Source organism: Wyeomyia smithii, chromosome 3 (assembly GCF_029784165.1).
Source record: "Wyeomyia smithii strain HCP4-BCI-WySm-NY-G18 chromosome 3, ASM2978416v1, whole genome shotgun sequence".
NCBI classification, from domain to species: Eukaryota; Metazoa; Arthropoda; class Insecta; order Diptera; family Culicidae; genus Wyeomyia; species Wyeomyia smithii.
In genome coordinates this window covers 119,402,073-119,422,199 of record NC_073696.1, presented here as the reverse complement: position 1 = coordinate 119,422,199, position 20,127 = coordinate 119,402,073, and the positions used below count along the sequence as shown (strand labels likewise).

Below are 20,127 nucleotides of genomic sequence, written 5' to 3'. Positions count from 1 at the left end.
AGACCCAAACGTTTCAACACAGTGCGGCATGCACATCACTCAATTCCTTGTTGATTTTGTTGAGAATCGTCACCACCGGACACCGGTTGGTTGTTGGGGTTTTCGTTCGTGCAAGTCGAGCCGCTATTGCTGGCAAGAAGCAATCAACGCTCTCAGGCAAAGCCAATAGGCGACAGAAAGTACACCGAGTAAACATTGCAAACGATAAAAGTTATTTATGCTCGGCTCTTAAATAAAACTGCAATGTTTATTAATACATTAACCAACAGCGCCAGTGAGCGCAGCAGCGGCGTTGCGACCAGAAGTCAGAAATTTGTGCGATTAGCTCGGAACGGAGACTGAGGCAGGCTTGATGGATGTGTTTGGTTGAACGTAAGATGAAAAAAAAAAATAAACAACGCGTCGTTCTTCTTTCAGTGGTTTGAAAACAATTTCATTTCATACGCAGGGGGTACACGCATGTTGGACGGATTTACTTAATACGATGGAAACGCTTGGTACTTTATTCGTTCAATCGCGTACTCTCGTCTCCATCAAGGTTTGCCACAAAACAATCGTTCAAGTGCATTTGTTTTTCGACCAAAGATTGTACTTAGTTATTATTATATGGGTGAAGATCACTTATCGTCACTCAAACTCTTTTTGCGCAAGATCGGAGATCCCGGCGGGCATTTTTGCAGACATGAGCAAAATAAAAAAAGCAATAAAAATACTCTAACCGCATGAAAACAGTCCCCCTTTTGGTGCACCCAGCAGCAGCAACTCGTCGTCTCTGTGGATGGTATTTTTATTTGCTAACTGCACTTTTCCATGCACACACGGTGCATTTGTCTGGCTTCCTATACAATACAAGGCGACTCTCTGTGTGCAAGAGTCCTGCGCTACTCATATTAGTGCCAATGTTTGTCAACTTCTCGGCGGCTTTTTTGCCTTTCTCTGCGGAGAAAGAAAGAATAATCGTTCTGATTGTTGTTGACTTGGAATCTACTCCCTCTCTAAGTATTTAAGATATCGTCTTCACTTCAAATAGAAATCTGAAAACAATAAGCTCCCTTTATAACAAAGAGACAAATTAAAAAGAGTCATATCACACTAATAGTGGTTCTAGAGTATATTTTATTGCAATTTTTGCTCTAAACTCAAGCCGGTGGCATCTTTTCCCGCATGTGATTTGAAGAATGCCGCGCCGTTCCCACGCGAGGGTAAACGATACTCACACTGAACAGATGCACGACAATAATCGACGTCTGTATCAGACTACCATGACCATAGTCAATGCAAATGCGAATGCTTAGACGCTTGGTCATGACGACGGCAGCATTCTTGTGCAAAATTGTGTCGCTTTGCTTAGTACGAGTCGATCGAGTTTTCCTTTAAAAAAAAGCGACTTTGGGCAGGATAGAGTTAAACTATAGTACACAACTTAAAATTTTTGTAATTTTTTTTTTTCAAGAATAAAACTTGTACAAAGACTATTCCATATGAAGGCGAATCCACTCATAGTTATTGTCACAGTGGAAAACAATTGCAATGAAAATGAAAACTTATAGTGCTTTAATCATAGAATTGTTTGAAACTAACTAACTAACGAACTTTTCTACCGTTTGTTTACTTCTAGGCTGCAATCCTCCAGCAGACAGCCGAGTACATCTACGCCCTGGAGCAGGAAAAAACGCGCCTTCTATCGCAAAACTGTCAGCTGAAGCGATTGCTCGATCAGCAAGATCATAACGGGGCGGTAGCAGCTGCTGAGCTCCAGCAGGCCACAACCCAAACAGCAACGGCAGCCACCACCGTGCTGACAGCAACAGCGGCAGTAGCTAGCACTCCAACGGTGGCCGTTACTCCCGCGACAACAACGACAACCGCGGTGACGATTCAAGCGCCGACGGGACAAGGAGTGGCCCAGGTGGCTACTGTTGCCAAGAAGCGCAAGATCGACGCCATTATGACCGTCCAGCCGGTGTCGGATTCATCCGACGAGGGGCTGGGTTCGATGTCGCCAGAGCCGGTTAGTCTCATGCAGGTCGTGAATAACGCTACCGGACAAACCATTATGGCAACCGCAGTTAACGGTCGGGCGTGTGCCACCTTCAACGTTTCAGCAAAAGACTACCTGGACATGAAACATCAGTTGGAAATCGAACGACGGCAAAAAACAGTCATCGAGGAGAGATTGAAAGCCTTAGAGCGACAAATATATCCGGCTAGAGTTCTCTACCAGGATCATCCAGATATCAACGATGCGAAGGAAACATACGAGGAAATAACTGTGTCCACCATCCAGAAGCCAACCACTGCGAAAATCGGTAAAGAAATAGAGAGTGTTCAATTGATTGAGCTGGATTCGGTAGTACCGGGGAAGAAACAACTGGTAGTCTGTACAACGGAAGGAATCGAGGAAATTATTCCGTCTACCACCGTTAAACCTGTAGTTGTTCCTTTGAAAGAAGAGAAAGTGTTTGTCAAACGATCACGATCGCGTTCACCAACGATTGAAACCATTGTGACACTGCCACCGAAGAAAAACCGTTATCCAACTATTCTGGAGGCAGCCATCAAAGCAGAACCGAAGGTTGAAGTAGAACGCATCGATTCCCCCTCCTCGATTGTCGTGACCGACGATCACCTTACGCATTTAACCAGTAGCAGTAAGTTGGTAACATCGCAACAACAGCAAGCAGCTTCCCGTATCAACACATGTCGTCATAATTTGGAGACGATAGTCGAAGCCATTCGACACTTGGAGGGTGATGCGTTCGATGCGGTTGTTCCTGGTGGGCAAGCCACCGGTCAGACTCTCCAAAATCCTCGCCACGTAGTGCAGGAAGTTCCTCTGGCACTAACCACCTCCAGCAAGCAGAAGGAACGCGATCATCGCCAAAGTCAGTTGGAACCATTTCTAAAGTTTCGAACGGCACCTGCCGTCGCTGGTACCTGTTCCTCCTCACTTTCCTCCGTTACCTCCTCGTCGATTGCTACTGCCAGTGCATCCCCGAACGCAAGTAGCGCAAGCAACAATCCTGCGCTCGTTTCAGTGTCCATCACTCCAAACAACGTAGTCTGCAGCAGTCCTTCCCATTCGTCCTCAGTGTCCGCTCAACAGACTGCCTCGCAGATTCTTCAGCAGCACCAGCAGTGCCGACCGGGTGTGATTGTGGTTAAGCAAAACTCATGATCTAGTAACATCAACGCTTCATCTCTATCAGTAGCATCATTATCATCATCATCATCGTCGTCATCGTCGCCAGCAGCAGCTACTGCATCTGGCTCAGCAGTCGGAACAATTGTGATTAACAATGGCAAGCAAGTGAAAATTGTCAGCTGCAAAGGCGCTAACAATTCTAATGGTAACATCGTTGTCGGTGGAGTAGGAACAGGAGGAATAGTGGGAGGTGGTACCTCTAACGTAATCATCAAATACCATCATCATCATCATCAACAACACCAGCACCTGGTGACGAGCCACGAAGATAAGCAACAGTCCGGCAGATAAGATTCGCGCGCAAATTTCAAACGGAGGCACGCGTATTATAAGACGGTAGAAATCTTTTTTGTTGATTATTTTATACGCAGTTTTTGCGCTTCTATAACAATTACATTTTGAACGTGTTTCCCTTTGTTATCCCAGTTCCTTACAAATGTTCTCCATTTTCTCCCCGGGATTTCGCGTACGCCAAGTTGTGATTTTATAGCAATCCATATATTTTCATATTTCTCACTAGAGCATAGAAGACTTTTTTTTATATTTACGAATCATTTTTATTACACACTGGAGATCAGCAAAGAAAAGCAATCCAGAATTGATAGTTTTAGTCGAAATAGCCTGACAAACGTCTACGTATATGCTTAGATTTCGACGTTCGTTGCGCGACGAAGTAGAGACGTTTGACGAGATGAAAAAAACGGTTACTTAGTATCCAAGCAGCTTAGCCATGTTGCTTAAATGACCGGCGAAATCGATTCACCTAGTTTGTACATTTTATAAAATGAATACACAAAGAAAATACAAACTCAAAAATTTAAGCTATTACAATAAAAACCGATCACAAAAATCAACTCGCAACAAAGCGAAACACAGTAGGGAAGACACGTGTCTTTTACATGGAGAACGCCAGCAGACGACTGCTTTTCTTCTAGATTATGTTATTTTTTTAAACGGAACAATTTTCTGTTCTAGCATTTTTCATAAGTATATATAATATAATACAATAATAACAAATGTCATACAGTGCAACAGAGTATGTTGAGCGAATCAAGCAAGATGTTTTGTGCCTCGGTACATACCAATTATATACTTAGAGAGATAAAGAAGGACGCAGGATGACGGTAGGTGAAATGGTGTTACATGTCGGGAAGTACTAATTAAGGTAACAGCAGTAGGTTAGAGTGTATAGAAACAGCGTTATTGAGTGCAGCATACAATACAAAGTTCTACAGAAGAAAAATAAAACAGTTTGCGCGTTGATGAACAATGAAAAAGGTAAATCAGTACACTGGTCAAAACCATAATACTAGTAGTAATTCATAACATAATCCGTAGAAAGGCGGTCGTTTCATTTTTTTATGGTAGGTGTTCTTTTGGATGCCGGTGGAACACATTTACTTCGGTGAACGGTTAGGTGCGTGAACGTTTTGGTCTTTACGCTTTAACTGTTGTAGATAGCTCGACGTTTTCTTTTCAGTTAAAATAATCTGTTAATTGGCAATAGGCTCTGAACCAAAAGTTGAAATATACTTTATTTAAAAAAAATGATCATGGTCGGTCACCAATAGAGTTCTGTAGAACTCTAGTCTTTTGCACATGTATAGTTACAGGAATCATCTTTGGCATCAGAAATTAGTGTTATAAAATGTTTAATTTGTTCATCAAACCATAAAACCTGTCGAGGCAACAGTAAAGTATTAGCGTCTTCGAACCTCAACGAACGTTCAAACTGCAGCGTACCCCATCTCATTTGAGACCTTGAAATGATCGCTGATCGATGCGAAAAGAAAAAAGCGTTATCCCCAATTCCCGTTGCACACAAATCCTCAACTAGCATCTTAGCCAATCGTTGTAGCAAACATCTGACATGCAGGCATACAAAACTGATTATCAAAAATTTATTTTCCACAGGAGTGGAAGTGCTAAACTCGGGAAACCCTTTAAAAAATGGTTTTCCACCGTATTGGTAGGAAAAAGTAAGCATGTAAGCAAACATTCGTACCCGCCCCCACGACGCGTGGCCCGGCAGGTACTTTCGAATCTAATTCGGCTTCCCCCATCAGAGATACGATCATCGTTTTAAACAAAGTAAAAAAAGTCCCTAATTAGTTTTTTATAGTATAATTATCTTCGGTTATAAGCTTTCTTGTTTAAGTGGAAGAATGATTTTTAGATCATTGTTTGGTGTAGGCATAATTGGAAGCATTCTTCCGCTTTGCTGGAGTAGGATGAAAAAATGAAATAAAAATAACGATATTGATTGGCGATCATTGAAAAAGGACGTAATGTTTTCTTTTTCTACGTTTGTTAGATTCAACGGAACAATTCGATTTTCTAACTAAGCAAAATAGTTTCTTTATGGTAGAAGATTAGCGCATATAGATTAAGGATATTTTTTGTACAACACATACATGGTGGAGAGAGACAAAGCTTGTGCATAATCTAATGCGAATACGTGCACAAAATCAGTTCGACGTTAGTGTTAGGGTGGCGACTTAGTAAATCAATTATATGATTTATTTGCATTTATGTCTGTGCACGTAACAGATGAAACAGAAAGTAAAGCTTAAAAATAATGACAAGTGTATATTTAAGTATTTAAAGAAAGGAACATTAATATAAAAGTGGAAAAAAACTAAATATATTTCAGAATATAACTCGAATCTCTTTATCGATAAACATAATAATTAATACTATTATTATTACGACTATTACCAACATGCAAGTACATTTACGAGTTCAGAATTAAAATACAATTACAAGGTGAAGCAAAAAATAAATAAATGTATTGAATTGATTTTTGTATTCCTCAAACTATACATATACACGTTGATTCAAACATGAGGAGTTGTTGAAAATCTTTCTAATTGAAAATCAAACCCACACACACACACATAAATATACCACAAGTATGTAAGTAATGTCTACAACTTAAAGAGCAAAGCAACATTTTAGCGAAAATCAGTCTTCACAATGCCCGTATGTTGCGAGAAAACAACAGAAAATGTCCACATGCAAACAAATAAATACATAATACGCGCGATGATGTTCTGTAGGCGTCAATAAAAACTAGGGAAAGCGTGCTCAGTAAGATGATTATTGTCATCAAACGGAAAGCGAAATCGTAATATTAATAATAATAATGTTATCAAATATTATGGTTTATATTGAGTATCAGAGGAAACCGGTAAAAAATATCATTTATCGCTAAGCGTCGATGCAATGGGAAGTATATGTTTCGGCTGACCCAATTGCGGTTATGGAATGTACCTATTCACTACTCAGAAAGGCATTTGAAAGATTGTATCAACGCACAAAAATACATTCACGCGTTAAGAGACGTCACGTGTATTAGAAGGAAATCACGCTGCTATGATCCCATAAATTCTCTTCGAAATATATTGCAATCTAAATGAAACCCAATCGAAAGGTTTTCAGCAGTAAGTAAACACGATAATAAAATACATAATAATATTGTCTTTGGTTTTGCAAAGCTATAGCATGAAAGTAACAGAAACCTATTCCAAAATCGTCAGAGAGGGAAAGTCATAAACGATAAGACATATTATTAACATTACTACGGGCTAACGCAAAAAAAAACAGTTCGTCGCCAACGCGAAGAAGAGTACAGAAACGTGAATACTGCCCATAAAATGCCTGAAATCATATTGTCCTGAACCAGTTTTACCGAGTAAACAGTTGTGAGGTGTCAAATTTTGCGAAAGTTGGCAAAAGCATGCGGGTGATGTAAAAAAAACAAACAAACAAACAAACAAGTAAACACATATTAAGAAAATCAAAAGATAAGATATGTCAAACTAAAATTAAATTCCAAATTGTCTTCTCAATCGTAACTTGAGCATCCCGATTTCCCTCTTTTTCGTCTTCTTAATCTCGCAGAAAAAGAATGGAATTAATTCTGGCCTGTATAGGAACATTCAGAGAACAAACACAAAGCAAAGCAAACTAATACAAACTCGAAATTCTAAGTTCAAAATTAATCCAAATTGAATGCAAGAGTAAACTGTCTTAGAAATAAGTAATATTCAAAAGCTAAACGTTATTGATTTCCTTTCAAAACATCTTCGCTGGAAAAAGCTCTGGAAAATGGGAGAAAGAAACGATAACGAAAAAAGCAGTTCAGCTTAAAGTCAAATTTAATTTCTGTGAAATTGTGCTAAACATTATTTCTTTTATTTAAAAAAGCTTACCTGCGACATTTTTGGCATCCGAGTATAATCATGTATACAAAAAAAAACACTTTCTTTCCCCAGAACAGAAAGAACAAACGTTTTGGCTCTAAAAGTTAATTTTTGGTTTGACATACCACATAAAAGAAATAGACAAAAATGTCATAAGCTTGAGAGAAAAAGATGTCTACAAACTATTAATGCTAAGAATTATTATCAACATTTACCTACACACATACACACGCAGACAAGCACACAGTGCGCAGAGAAAAATAGGAAAATATAGAGTGTGGAAAGATGAACCATTCTTGCCGCTGTATATGAAAATATAACTACATTTTCTAACTACATAAAATAGTCAACTAACATTCACTGACCGGTGGTGAAGTGCTGAATTTGAAAAACCTGTTGAAAGAAGTCGAGAAAAGCCTTGCAATGGAAACGAAACATTGCCACTGACAAGCGTAAGGGTTTTTCCGAAAGAGTCCGAAGTTTGAACCATAATTCCATAGACAGACTGAAAATGAAAACAAAAAGGCGATGCAATCGCTTCTTATTCTTTCGAACTATTTGCCTCATTTTCCTCTAAGTTATCCCTGCACTATTCTTTCTATCAATCAGATTTGAGTGCAAATCTTCCACAAATATTTAACTAGACTTATGTTTCCTTATTTGCTGTGAATTCGCTCCTATTCTTCAAATGTCCGATTTGTATTAATATAGAACGTCGTTTTTACTTTGATGCATAGCTAGGCTCAGAATAGCAAAACTATAACCAGCGGTGGCTAAAAAACAATGAGAATATTTTAATATCATCAAAATTTGCGTCAAACTAACTCAAAGCTAAAATCGTATCTTCTAACACCTAGCATTCAAACTACCACGACGGGAATGGTGAATGGGATTCGATTCGAATGAAAATGTAGACATATGTAAGAAATCTAAAAAAAAAGAATGCAGCAGAGAATAGTGCAGTTCATTGCGCATTGCATCTGCATCACAACAGGCAGCATATTTTATACACGGTGGGACCATTACGTTTCTTATTGGCATTCGGTTTGCAGATTTCTCTCAACTCTCATCGTGAAATTTTGTAGCTGTAGAGCGCGTACGACAGATATATGACAAACTTTACTCAATTTATATTTTCCTCTCATTTTATTCACTCCCCCCACAACTCACATATTCAACAATTTCGCTTTTCGAATCCATCGCATTTTGTAATGCAACAGTAAACATAAGTTATAATACTAAGGGTGAAGATTTACGTTATTTGTATATTGTGTATAAATATAAGCAACAAAAACATTGTTCCTTTATTGACGAGAAATACAAACACATGCGAGAGAAAGAGAAATTTATTTGAAGCAAAACATGAAAAAAAACCAAAATCAACGTGAGGAAAAAAACGAAAAAGTGAACTAATTGTACATTTAAATTGCTTTAATTAAATAATTGATGGTCGAAAGAAACAACTATCGGTCAAAATATACCACGGATTGCGAAATAGTTTTTTTTATAATTTTGCTATATTTTATGTTTTAGATTTAGGTTCTTTTTAATTATTTTATTGTAACAACAATATTTTGGAATGTTTCTTGAGAAAAGAGAAATATAGATGCTTAAGAGTATGTTTAAAAAAAGTTGAATGTTTACTCTGTTTGAAAGAAAATCATTTTTATTAAATTTTTTTAAGGAAAACATTTCTACCGCACTTGAACAGCGGAGAATGTAGGACGTCCCATTTCAGCGTTTCCAGATACGTTTCGACAACGCTAGATATGTGGACAAGCGTTGTCGTGCTGAAGATTCACTTTGTCGTGTCATTTCTTGTAATGTGGCCGTTTTTTTTCTTAAGGCTTGGCTCAAATGCACTATTTGCCGTTAAAAGAAAGCTCCTGTCATGGTTAACAATGTTAGTTATAATTATGAAAAAGAACTTAATTCAAGGTCAAAATGAACCTAGCTTATTTTCTATAAAAACGCTATTTTAGCCTTACCAAAAGGATAGATAGATGTTACGATATATCTGTTTCTTACTGTTTCCTGCTGCAGTTGTTTTAGAATATTGTCGAATTTTTTCATAAAGTATTTAATTATCGTACAAGTCTTTCTTCTTAGGGTCCCGACTATTACAGAAGTCGAGTAGACTTGACCAGTGCTTGAGAAGGGATCGAAATTTGATTGTGACTGCGATGAATGCACATGCTTTTTTCGTTTGAATTGAACGGCAGAAACGATCGGGCGAATGAAAAAAAGTTTTTCTCTTTCTCTCGTGTGACGATTTTTTTTCTAACGATAGCGACCGCAGTTTCGGAGAAGTCGATTTTAAAACTCTCTCGCTCGATCATTTACAATGTATGTTGAACGGAGCAAACTAGAGTATGATCGGCAGCATGTGGCGTGTTTTATTTTCGTTTCTCTCGTTCTCGACTGGTTCTTGACTGGCTGTCTGAACGGTCAAAAAACGGTCGATGAATGCTTTTTCGCTGCATCGGATGGGATTGGGGCACTGCTTACAGATGCACGTTATTTTTTGGTGGAGAAGGTTGTTGTTGTTGTTGTTGTTGATGTTTAGCGATAATTGCTCGAGGACAAATGAGGTGGAGATATAGTTTGAATATTTCTTCATGCGAAATGCTGAAGTCCGTCGTTGTTATGCGTCGCAAAGCGCCGACAGGCACAAGTAGTGTTTTTACTTCTGCCTACGCGGCTAGCATTATACCATATGTTGCGTTGCGCGCGGCTGTAATTTATATTTTTCCGAAGCTTATTTAGATTCTTGCTTCGCTTATATCATTGGCCCAACAGATAAGCCGATATATACTCTATTCTTTTTATATCCATCGTTATCAGTAGGCTAATTTTTCAGTCAATTTTTTTTTCTGATTCGTTATGCATAAATAGTGGAAAATGACAATCCTTATGCCCTGACAAATCACGTTCTACAATTGAGTTGATAGTTTTGTGATGTATTGGTTGATAACCGTCTTACAAACTGTGTTTTTTTAGATGCAAAAAATTAAAGGTAGATTGAAAATCGGCAGAAACATTAGAGGCCACCTAAATTGAATTGTTGAAACTAGCTCAATTTTAGTTGTGAGTTGTTAGTTGTTTCTGGTACCCAGGAGCGGATTAAGGCGAAGGCGAAGCAGGCGGACTTCAAAATTGATGTTTGATGCATGAAGAGGATCATCAACAATGTATGGAGAACACTGTTAATGTATAACGAAAAAGAATTTCCCGCATACAAATTGACTTGAAAAATTAGCCTCCTGATAACTATCGAATTCAAAAGTATCTATCTGTTAGGCCGATGATATAAAGGTCGGATTCGATTATATAGAGACTCAATTTTATATTGACTCGATTATATGTGTATGATTCTATTATATATAATTTCAAACTCGATTATACTGCCGTTCCAAGCATAGTTGTCCCAGCGTGCATAAGAACGGCAGTATATATAGTAGCAAAAATTTTTTTTTTAAATTTCAAATGTGATCTAGAGCGAACATTTCGTAAGAGAACATCCAGAAAATACGTTACGCTTCATAGAAAGGGAAAAAAATAAAAAATAATTAAAAACAATGAAAAATTTTGGTTTTTTTTAAAGAATTTAAAAATTAAAAGAAATTGAAATACCTTAATAAAATTACCTTAATAAAAAAAAATTTCAAAAATAAAAAAAAAGAAATTAAAAAAATTTAGAAACAAACGAATAATTTGAAAATTTTCAAAAATTTGAGAAATTAAAAACAAACGAGTTGACAAATCAATATATACTGATCTAACTTTTTCTTTCCATTTGACACCAGGAATTACTACAAGAATAACTACAAGATATATATATAATTTTAATTAAAACTGTATTGAAAATGAACACAAAAATAAAGATGAAGGTGAAAGTGAATGGAAAAAAATGCAAATGGAAAAAAAATGCGAATGCGATAAAAAGAATCAATAGTCACTTTGAAAAAAAAAAAAAAACAAGTCATGTGTAATTTCCAACACGAAGCATATTTTTCAATTTTTTTTTCTTTTTCTTGATAACTGATTAATATTTAATGTTTTTTATGGCATATGAAAGTCTTTCAAGCATCATGCATTTTATTTTCCAAAAGATTGAAGCCGACGTAAAATTTTCCTCATATAATATATATAAAAAAAAACATGAAATTTTCCCTGGCGTCAAAAATACGCATTTTCATGCAAAAATAATATCAAATTCGTACTCAGCGTCCCAAAATTATATAAAAACCATGTATTTTCCATGATTTGAAGATAATTTTTCGCTTGGCCAGCATTTGTATGGGGCCGCCCCACTGTGCACCTTCGCGACGCGAGCTGCGCAACATAAAGTGCTAGCCGCGTTGGCAGATGTAACTACACTACTCAGTGCGTCTTGAACTGTCCTACAGATCAGACGTTTTTTCGGTTGCTTGTGGACTGGTCTTAGACTGCCTATAGCTTCAAAGTTTGTGTTTTGTCAGTGTGTCTTTTAAAGGCTACCTGAAAGTTATTTCCCATCAGTCTTTCTCAAGACTACCTACTTTTGAATTTAACATTTGTTTTAACTTTTTTCGTATCACCTGAAATGGCTGGACGAAAAAAGAAACCTCGCATCGCTGCGGGGAGGAAAAGAGAGGCATCTCTTTCTGACACTTCGAGTGTCTGTAGTGACAATCCTTTTGATATTTTGCCTGAGCAAGAAGCTGGTGAAATGGAAGTTACCAATAATGAAACTATACAAAATATAAAATCTTTAAAAAAGGAGAAAGTTCCACCTATTGTGGTAACTATTTCTTCTGAATTTAATATATTCAAAAAGGAACTTTCAACGTTTGTTTCTGACGTTAAAGTTACCTATCAAATTGGCCGTAGAGGTGAATGCCGCTTATTAGCCGACTCAGTAAAGGGTCGTGATCGTCTTGTTCAGTATTTAACTGACAAGATGTACAAATTTTTTACATATGACACCAAGAACGCCAAGCCGTTCAAGGTTGTCTTGAAAGGTCTCACCAACGATCAAACCGTTGATGAGATAAAACTTACTTTAACAGAATTACTTGGCATAGCCCCTACCCAAGTAATTCTAATAAAACAAAAATCACGAGGCGAAAACAGTCAGAGAACTGGAATTTCTCTTGTTAATTATTTAATTCATTTTAACCGCAATGAGGTTAACAACTTAAAATTTTTTGAAAAAGCACATGCTTTGTATAATGTGCGTGTAAAGTGGGAAATTTATAGGAAGTATGGCGGAGGTGAAAAGCATATCACCCAATGCCGTACTTGCCAACGTTATGGCCATGGTTCCAAATTCTGTAACATGGACCAAAAATGTCTTAATTGTGGAGACTCTTCTCACAAAAAGGACACATGTCCTGTGAAAGAGAGTAAAAATTTTCGCTGTGCGAATTGTAACGGCAACCATATGTCAAATTTTTATCAATGCCCAGTCCGTTTAGCAATTGTTAAGGCAAGGCAAGGTAAACAAAATTCAATTTCTCAATTAAAACCAACTTCAAAACAAAATTCTCCAAGCGTACCAGTGACGCATAGTTTACCTACTCCTTTGCATACCCGTTTAACTTATGCACAGGTTACAGGTAGTTCGAACATTATACCGCCTAGTGTTGGTAGTTCGAAAATGACCGTTACTATGGGTAAGCAAAACACGCTAGAAAATAATTGTACACCTATTACTCCAGCTAATATTGCTGCCGAAAATATTTTTTCTAATGTCAACTGCCTGGGGCCTATTACGGCAGGTAAACTTTCTTTTTTGCAACAGGCAATGTTCGATCTTATGAACGCCATGTTGCAGGCAAAATCAATGTTTGAAGCCATTCAAATAGGCACAAATTTTACTATTAAAATTGTTTCTAATTTAAAATTTAGCAATGATTTTAAATAAAACAATTAAAATATTAAATTGGAATGCCCGCTCATTGAAGGCCAATGAGAATGAGCTTTTTAATTTTTTAACAGTAAATAATGTGCATATTGCAATTATTACTGAAACATTTTTGAAACCTAACATAAAATTAAAAAATGATCCCAATAACGTGGTTCATAGATATGATAGGATTCAGGGTTCCGGCGGAGGAGTTGCAATTATTATTCATCGCCGAATCAAACATCGTGCTCTTCCCCATCTTGAGACGAAAGTTATTGAAACTTTGGGAATTGAAGTTCAAACTGAACTTGGGATTTTATTTATTGCCGCAGCATATTTACCATTTCAATGCACACGCGAGCTCAAAAATTATTTTAAAGGTGATTTACAAAAACTCACCAGAAATCGTTCGAAATTTTTCATAATCGGCGATTTTAACGCTAAACATCGTTCATGGAATAATTCTCAAAGTAATTCCAATGGCAAAATTTTATTCAATGATTGTTCTTCAGGATACTATTCTATTTTGTCTCCGAATAGTCCTACATGCTTTTCTTCTGTAAGAAACCCTTCAACAATTGATTTAGTGCTAACAGATCAAAGTCATGTATGTAGTGATTTGATCACACATGCTGACTTTGATTCTGACCATCTTCCAATAACTTTTTCTTTATCACATGAATCAGTTTTAAACCCTATGAGCTCTGTTTTTAACTATAACAAGGCTAATTGGGAAAGATACAAAACTCATATTGAGAGAAATTTCAATAATGAGCTTGATTTGCAAAACGAAGTGAATATTGATTCCGCTTTGGAAGCATTAAAATGTGCAATTGTTGATGCCAGGAATTATTCTGTTCCAAAGGCTCAAGTGAAATTTGATTCATCAATAATTGACGAAAATCTTCAACTTCTAATTCGTTTGAAAAATGTCCGCAGACGTCAATATCAACGTTCTCGTGACCCTGTTTTTAAAACTATTTATAAAGATTTACAGAAAGAGATTAAACATAGATTTACTCTTCTGAGAAATCAAAATTTTGAGACTAAAGTTGAAAAATTGAAACCATACTCAAAACCATTTTGGAAGCTGTCGAAGATTCTTAAGAAACCTTCAAAGCCTATTCCAGTTTTAAAAGATGGTGAACGTTTTCTTGTATCCAATGAAGAAAAGGCTCAAAGACTTGCTCAGCAGTTTGAGAGTGTTCATAACTCAAATTTGAATTTTGTGAGTCCAATTGAAAATGAAGTCACACGTCAATTTGATTTTATTTCTTCCCAGAATTTTTTACCTGCAGAAATAATTGAAACTAACTTGAATGAGATCAAATCAATTATTAAAAATTTCAAAAATATGAAAGCACCTGGTGACGATGAAATCTTTAATATACTAATCAAACATCTCCCTGAGAGCACAATGGAATTTTTAGTGAAAATTTTCAATTGCTGCTTCAAAATTGCATATTTTCCCAAATTATGGAAAAATGCAAAAATTACTCCCATTTTAAAACCGGATAAGAACCCAGCTGAAGTTTCAAGTTATCGACCAATCAGTTTGCTTTCTTCAATAAGTAAACTGTTTGAGAGAATTATTCTTAACAGAATGATGTCACACATCAACGAAAATTCAATTTTTGCAAATGAACAGTTTGGATTTCGCCATGGGCATTCCACAACTCATCAATTGCTCAGAGTTACTAATATGATACGAGCTAACAAATCTGAAGGTTATTCCACTGGAGCTGCTCTTTTAGACATAGAAAAAGCATTCGACAGTGTTTGGCATAAAGGTTTGATTGCGAAATTGCAAACTTTTAATTTTCCAATTTTCCTAATCAAAATTTTAAAAAATTATCTTACTGATCGAACTCTGCAGGTTGTCTATCAGAATTCAAAATCTGATAGATTTCCTGTCAGAGCAGGTGTACCTCAAGGTTCAGTCTTGGGTCCAGTCCTGTACAACATATTCACTTCAGATCTTCCTGATTTGCCTCCAGGATGCACAAAGTCATTGTTCTGCGATGACACAAGCATTTCCGTAAAAGGAAAAAGTCTTCGTGTCATATGCAGTCGATTGCAGAAAAGTTTAGATATTTTTTCTTCCTACTTGCAAAAGTGGAAAATCTCTCCCAATGCTTCTAAAACTCAAATGATAATTTTTCCGCATAAGCCTAGGGCTTCTTTCCTCAAGCCAAACAATAATCACGTTGTCAAGATGAATGGGGTTATTTTAAGTTGGTCCAACAAGGTTAAGTACTTGGGACTAATTTATGATAAAAAACTTATTTTCAAAGAGCACATTGAGAGTATACAAGCCAAGTGCATCAAATATACGAGATGTTTATATCCTCTCATTAACAGGAATTCTAAACTTTGTTTAAAGAGCAAACTTTTGATTTACAAACAAATTTTTAGACCAGCAATGCTTTATGCTGTACCGATCTGGTCAAGTTGTTGTTCAACAAGGAAGAAAACGCTCCAAAGGATTCAGAATAAAATTCTGAGGATGATTTTAAAGCGTCCTCCTTGGTTTGGTACACTTGAATTACATAGACTTACTGGTGTTGAACCATTAGAAGCTATGTCAAATAAAATTATTAACAATTTTCGACAAAAATCGTTGCAATCCTCAATTGCTACGATAAGCTCTCTTTATAGCCAATAAGTTAGCAATTAAGTTAGTTGTAAGTTTACTTCCCCTTTTCTGACAAGTAGGTTTAAATCCCTACGAATGATAAGTCCTAATTGCGAAAGCAAACAAATCCTAACAATTAAAATTACAAATTTCTAACAGTGTTGAGAAGTCACCATTTGTGATTGGACACACATACTCATTATTAACTAATATTTATCATAAATACTTAAGCTACTAACAAATCTTCCCTTAAAAAAAAAAAAACTACACTACTCATGTCCAAACGCGATGCTTTGATTTCCATGGATGCTTTGAGAGATGTATGAAGAATTAATCAAACAGCTTCAACACCTTACATTTCCATAATCGCTAAACATTAACAACAACAACAACAACAAAAACAAGCGCCTCCAGCCACCAAAACGCTGTAACAGAATATACGCATCAGGAGCATACAGCGACTGCCGGTCAAATGATTTTTTTTCCGGTCGTTCATTGCCACTAAAAATCAATGGATATTGAACAAAAGGAAAATGCGAAAAAAATCGTCATAAAGTAGTGCGAACAGGATTGCGAGGATTCTACACTAGAGAGGAAAAGAGATGATCGTAATGCCCGTTCGTTTTATTTTGCAATCGGAAAACGAAATTGAACGCGACAGCTCGGAGAGACGAACGGTGTACGAAGTCTCGCACAAAACGGATAAGATGAAATTGAATGACTGACATTTTTGTGTTCGGTAGAAAAAAGGATTGATCAGAGCACTGGACTTGACTCGACCAAGTAATTCGAATAAGACGAGTTGGTTGTCGAAGATTGTGTAGTAGGCTGTCCCAAAAAAAATTGAAGTTGAAAAAGTCGAGGTGCTCAGCCCTAAATTGAAAGATAATATTATTTATCTCATTTTTGTAGAACATTTCGACTTTCTAAAAAATCGTTTTCAGGTAGCCCAAACGTGATATATGAAAGAATGACTTTTCAAGCTACAAAAACAAAACCACCCTTCTACACTTTTTTCAAATCTATTCGATTCACAAATTTTTCCATATATTTTTTTATTTTTGTGGGGTTGTTTTTGAATATTTCGCATGGTATGGTTCAGCATCGCATTCAATTATTTGACTCACAGAGCTCATTGAACATCACAAAAAAGTGAATTTTTCTCAAAATTTTCAGATAAAACCCTTCAAAACACATAAAAAATTGTTTTGATCAAGAACTGAAATTTTTACTGCAAAGCGGGACTCAGGACGAAAATTTACATGAAAAAAGATCCTCGATATCTTACCGGGGGGCTGAGATATTGACGTTTTTACATATGATGGAAAACTATGCATTTTGTCAAAAATGCCGCTAAAGCTCAATATCTTCATTGCACAGTATTCTATTTTGCCTTTTGTGTGTATAAATTCCTATAATGTGATTCAAATGTAGATTATAGCCATAAGGTATGTTCAGAGAAGTTTCAGGATATTCAAAAATGCATCTTTTGATGTATAAAGATGGGTGATCAATCTACCTATGAGTGAGATAAAAAATTTACTTATTAATCAGAATAAGCAAGGTGTCTTCGACAAAGTTTTAGGCTATCTTAAAACAAGAAACTTTACCGAAGACATCATTCTTCACTCTACAACCAATGACAATGGCTTGAGGTTAGTGAACTTCGCTGCGGCCAGGGCAATGGCCACGTGTAGTACCTATTTTGCACGTCTGAACTCTCGATAGCACACCTGGAGATACCCCAATGGAGAGGCCTGCTCCCAGATCGTCCACATGCTGCACACTTAGATTTTATTGCCGAGAACTCAACAGCTGATAAATTCAGCGAACTGTTTTACAAGTTTTCGGTAGCATTTTCATGAACTTCGGCAGGCGAGATGTCATTACTTGCTGGTTCACGGTAAATCGATATATTTGCTGAATGTTCGTCGAAATATATTGCTGATATTTGTTGAAAAGTTCGCCGAGCTCGATCAGCTGTTGGGAAGTTTGCCGAGATGAATTAAGTGTGTGGTCGACAGACGACACTTTTCAGACGTGATAGATGTGTGGCCCTATCTCGTGGTAGACAAGATTCGCTCCTGCCTGTCCAACGTATTCAAATCGATATCGGCGAGGAAGATACGTCTGGACAACCAGGGGTTATCAGCGGAAGGAGTTGCTGCAGAACATACTCGGAAAAGTAAGAGACGGATCGATGAACCAGCTGGAGTGGACCTGAACGAGCAGTTGAAGCACATCCATGATGCAGTCAGTGTGTGATAGACATGACAACGGAAACCATGCGTAGTGGGTGGTTCGATGCTGAGTTTCTAGAGGTGTCGGAGGAGAAGAACGGGGCATACGCCAACACGTTAGTAGCAGCTAATCTTATGACGCATCAGATGCGGGAGAAATACCGGGAGCCAAGAGCTGCCAGAAAGAGGCTTCACCGTCGTAAGAAACGTGAGCAGAACGATCGCGTTCTTGCGGCGGCGGAGAACTGCTTTACCAGGCAACCGGACCGTGCCAGAACGGGAACCAGATTACCGAGGAGTCGCAGGTGACCAGGCGTTGAAAGCAACATCTTGAAGCGGTGTTGAACGGTGAGGAAGGTAGGAGAGTCGTCGAGGGGAATAGGATAGAAATTGAAAAGGACGAACAGGGGTATGGTCTGAAGGACAACTACCTACGGACTGGTTGGAAGGACTCATATGCCCTATCTACAAGCTGAGGGGCGACATCCGGCTTCTTATTCTTCTTTCTCATACACCTCGATGATCCTCGTTGTATTTTTCGTAAGTCACTTCACTTAGAAAATACTTGAATGTTTTTAATACTTTTTATCAACATTATGCACAATTTCTTCTGCAGGCGATAGTTTTAACGTCTGAGGGTTAACGGAGAATCTGCATCTTCAATATCCTTAAAATCGAACGTGTCATCCATCAATGATTATAATTCATTCTTTGACACATCTGAATTGTACTATCCGCACAAGCAGTATGCCTCAACAGGTTTGATCCAAACTTAATCCAGAACGAATTCAAAAGTAGAAAAAAGCTCACACTACACTATTTACTTCCGACTAGGCTTCGAAACGGTTAGCATTTTCATTTGATCTCGATTCCTTAGCGTCGTCACAGTAGGCTTTCACTCGTTAATGTAAAACAACCGACGCGTCCCCAAACAAATAAGAGGATGGTCATTCGACACTAGCACATCAAAGAGATGTACACTGTCATTCGTTTGGCGATGTTATTTTGGCCTATTTCTGTCTACTTCGTTCTATCTTACTTACTTTACTTTTTTGGCTAACGGACCGTTCACCGGTCTAGGGCCGAACGAATTAGAGATGTCCAGCTTCTTCTGTCTTGGGCAGCCGTTCTCCAGTCTCCCCGTACACCAGCAGATCGTGCATCTTCTTCCACCGCGCACATCCACCGCGTGCGAGGCCTACCACGGAGTCGACGGCCTCTTCCTGGTTCTCTACTGAAGATAGTTTTGGCGGCTCTCTCGTCAGGCATCCTGGCTACATGTCCAGCCCACTGAAGCCTGCCCCGCTGTATTGCCTTCACTATATCATCATGTTTGTATACCTGGTACAACTCGTGATTCATGCATCTGCGCCACACTCCATCTTCCAGTTTACCGCCAAGTACCGATCGCAGAACTTTACGCTCAAAAACTCCGAGCACCCGTCGATCAGCTTCCTTCAGCGTCTATGCTTCATGTCCGTTAAGGGCCACCGGGAGTATCAGCGTCCTATACAGCGCTAGTTTTGTGCGAGTTTGCAAACTACGGGACCTTAGCTGGCTACACAGTCCGTAGAAAGCCCTGTTCGCAGGTGCAACTTGTCGTTTCACTTCACGGCTCATATCGTTGTCACATGTCAGCGTACCAAGATAAACGAATTCGTCAACCACTTCAAATCGTTCCATATCTATCTCCACCTCAGTACCAACACCACGGGGACTCCCACGCTCTCTGCCAGCTACCATGTACTTCGTTTTGGCAGAGTTAATGACAAGTCCCAATCTCGCTGCTTCTCTCTTAAGAGGTACGAAGGCCTCCTCCACGGCCTTACGGTTGATACCTATGATATCGATGTCGTCCGCAAAACCAAGAAGCATGTGAGATTTCGTGATGATCGTACCGGTTTTTTTCGACGTTTGCTCTTCGTACTGCACCCTCAAGAGCGATGTTTAAC

General features: G+C 37.9%; 1 protein-coding gene across 2 annotated transcripts in view; it reads left to right on the top strand.

Annotated features, from left to right (window-relative positions):
• Positions 1 to 9,035, top strand: part of LOC129727243 (uncharacterized) — a 243,221-nt gene extending 234,186 nt beyond the window's left edge. The window contains exons 3-4 of one of the 2 annotated variants that reach the window (XR_008728510.1): positions 1,619 to 3,541; positions 5,120 to 9,035. Coding sequence is in view for 1 of the 2 variants with exons in the window: in XM_055684852.1 (XP_055540827.1) it covers positions 1,619 to 3,178 (1,560 nt within the window). In the remaining variant the exon portion in view is untranslated. Of the gene's footprint in view, positions 1 to 1,618 lie in introns of both variants that reach the window. The other variant, XM_055684852.1, reaches the window with a different exon arrangement.
• The last annotated feature ends 11,092 nt before the right edge of the window (positions 9,036 to 20,127 follow it).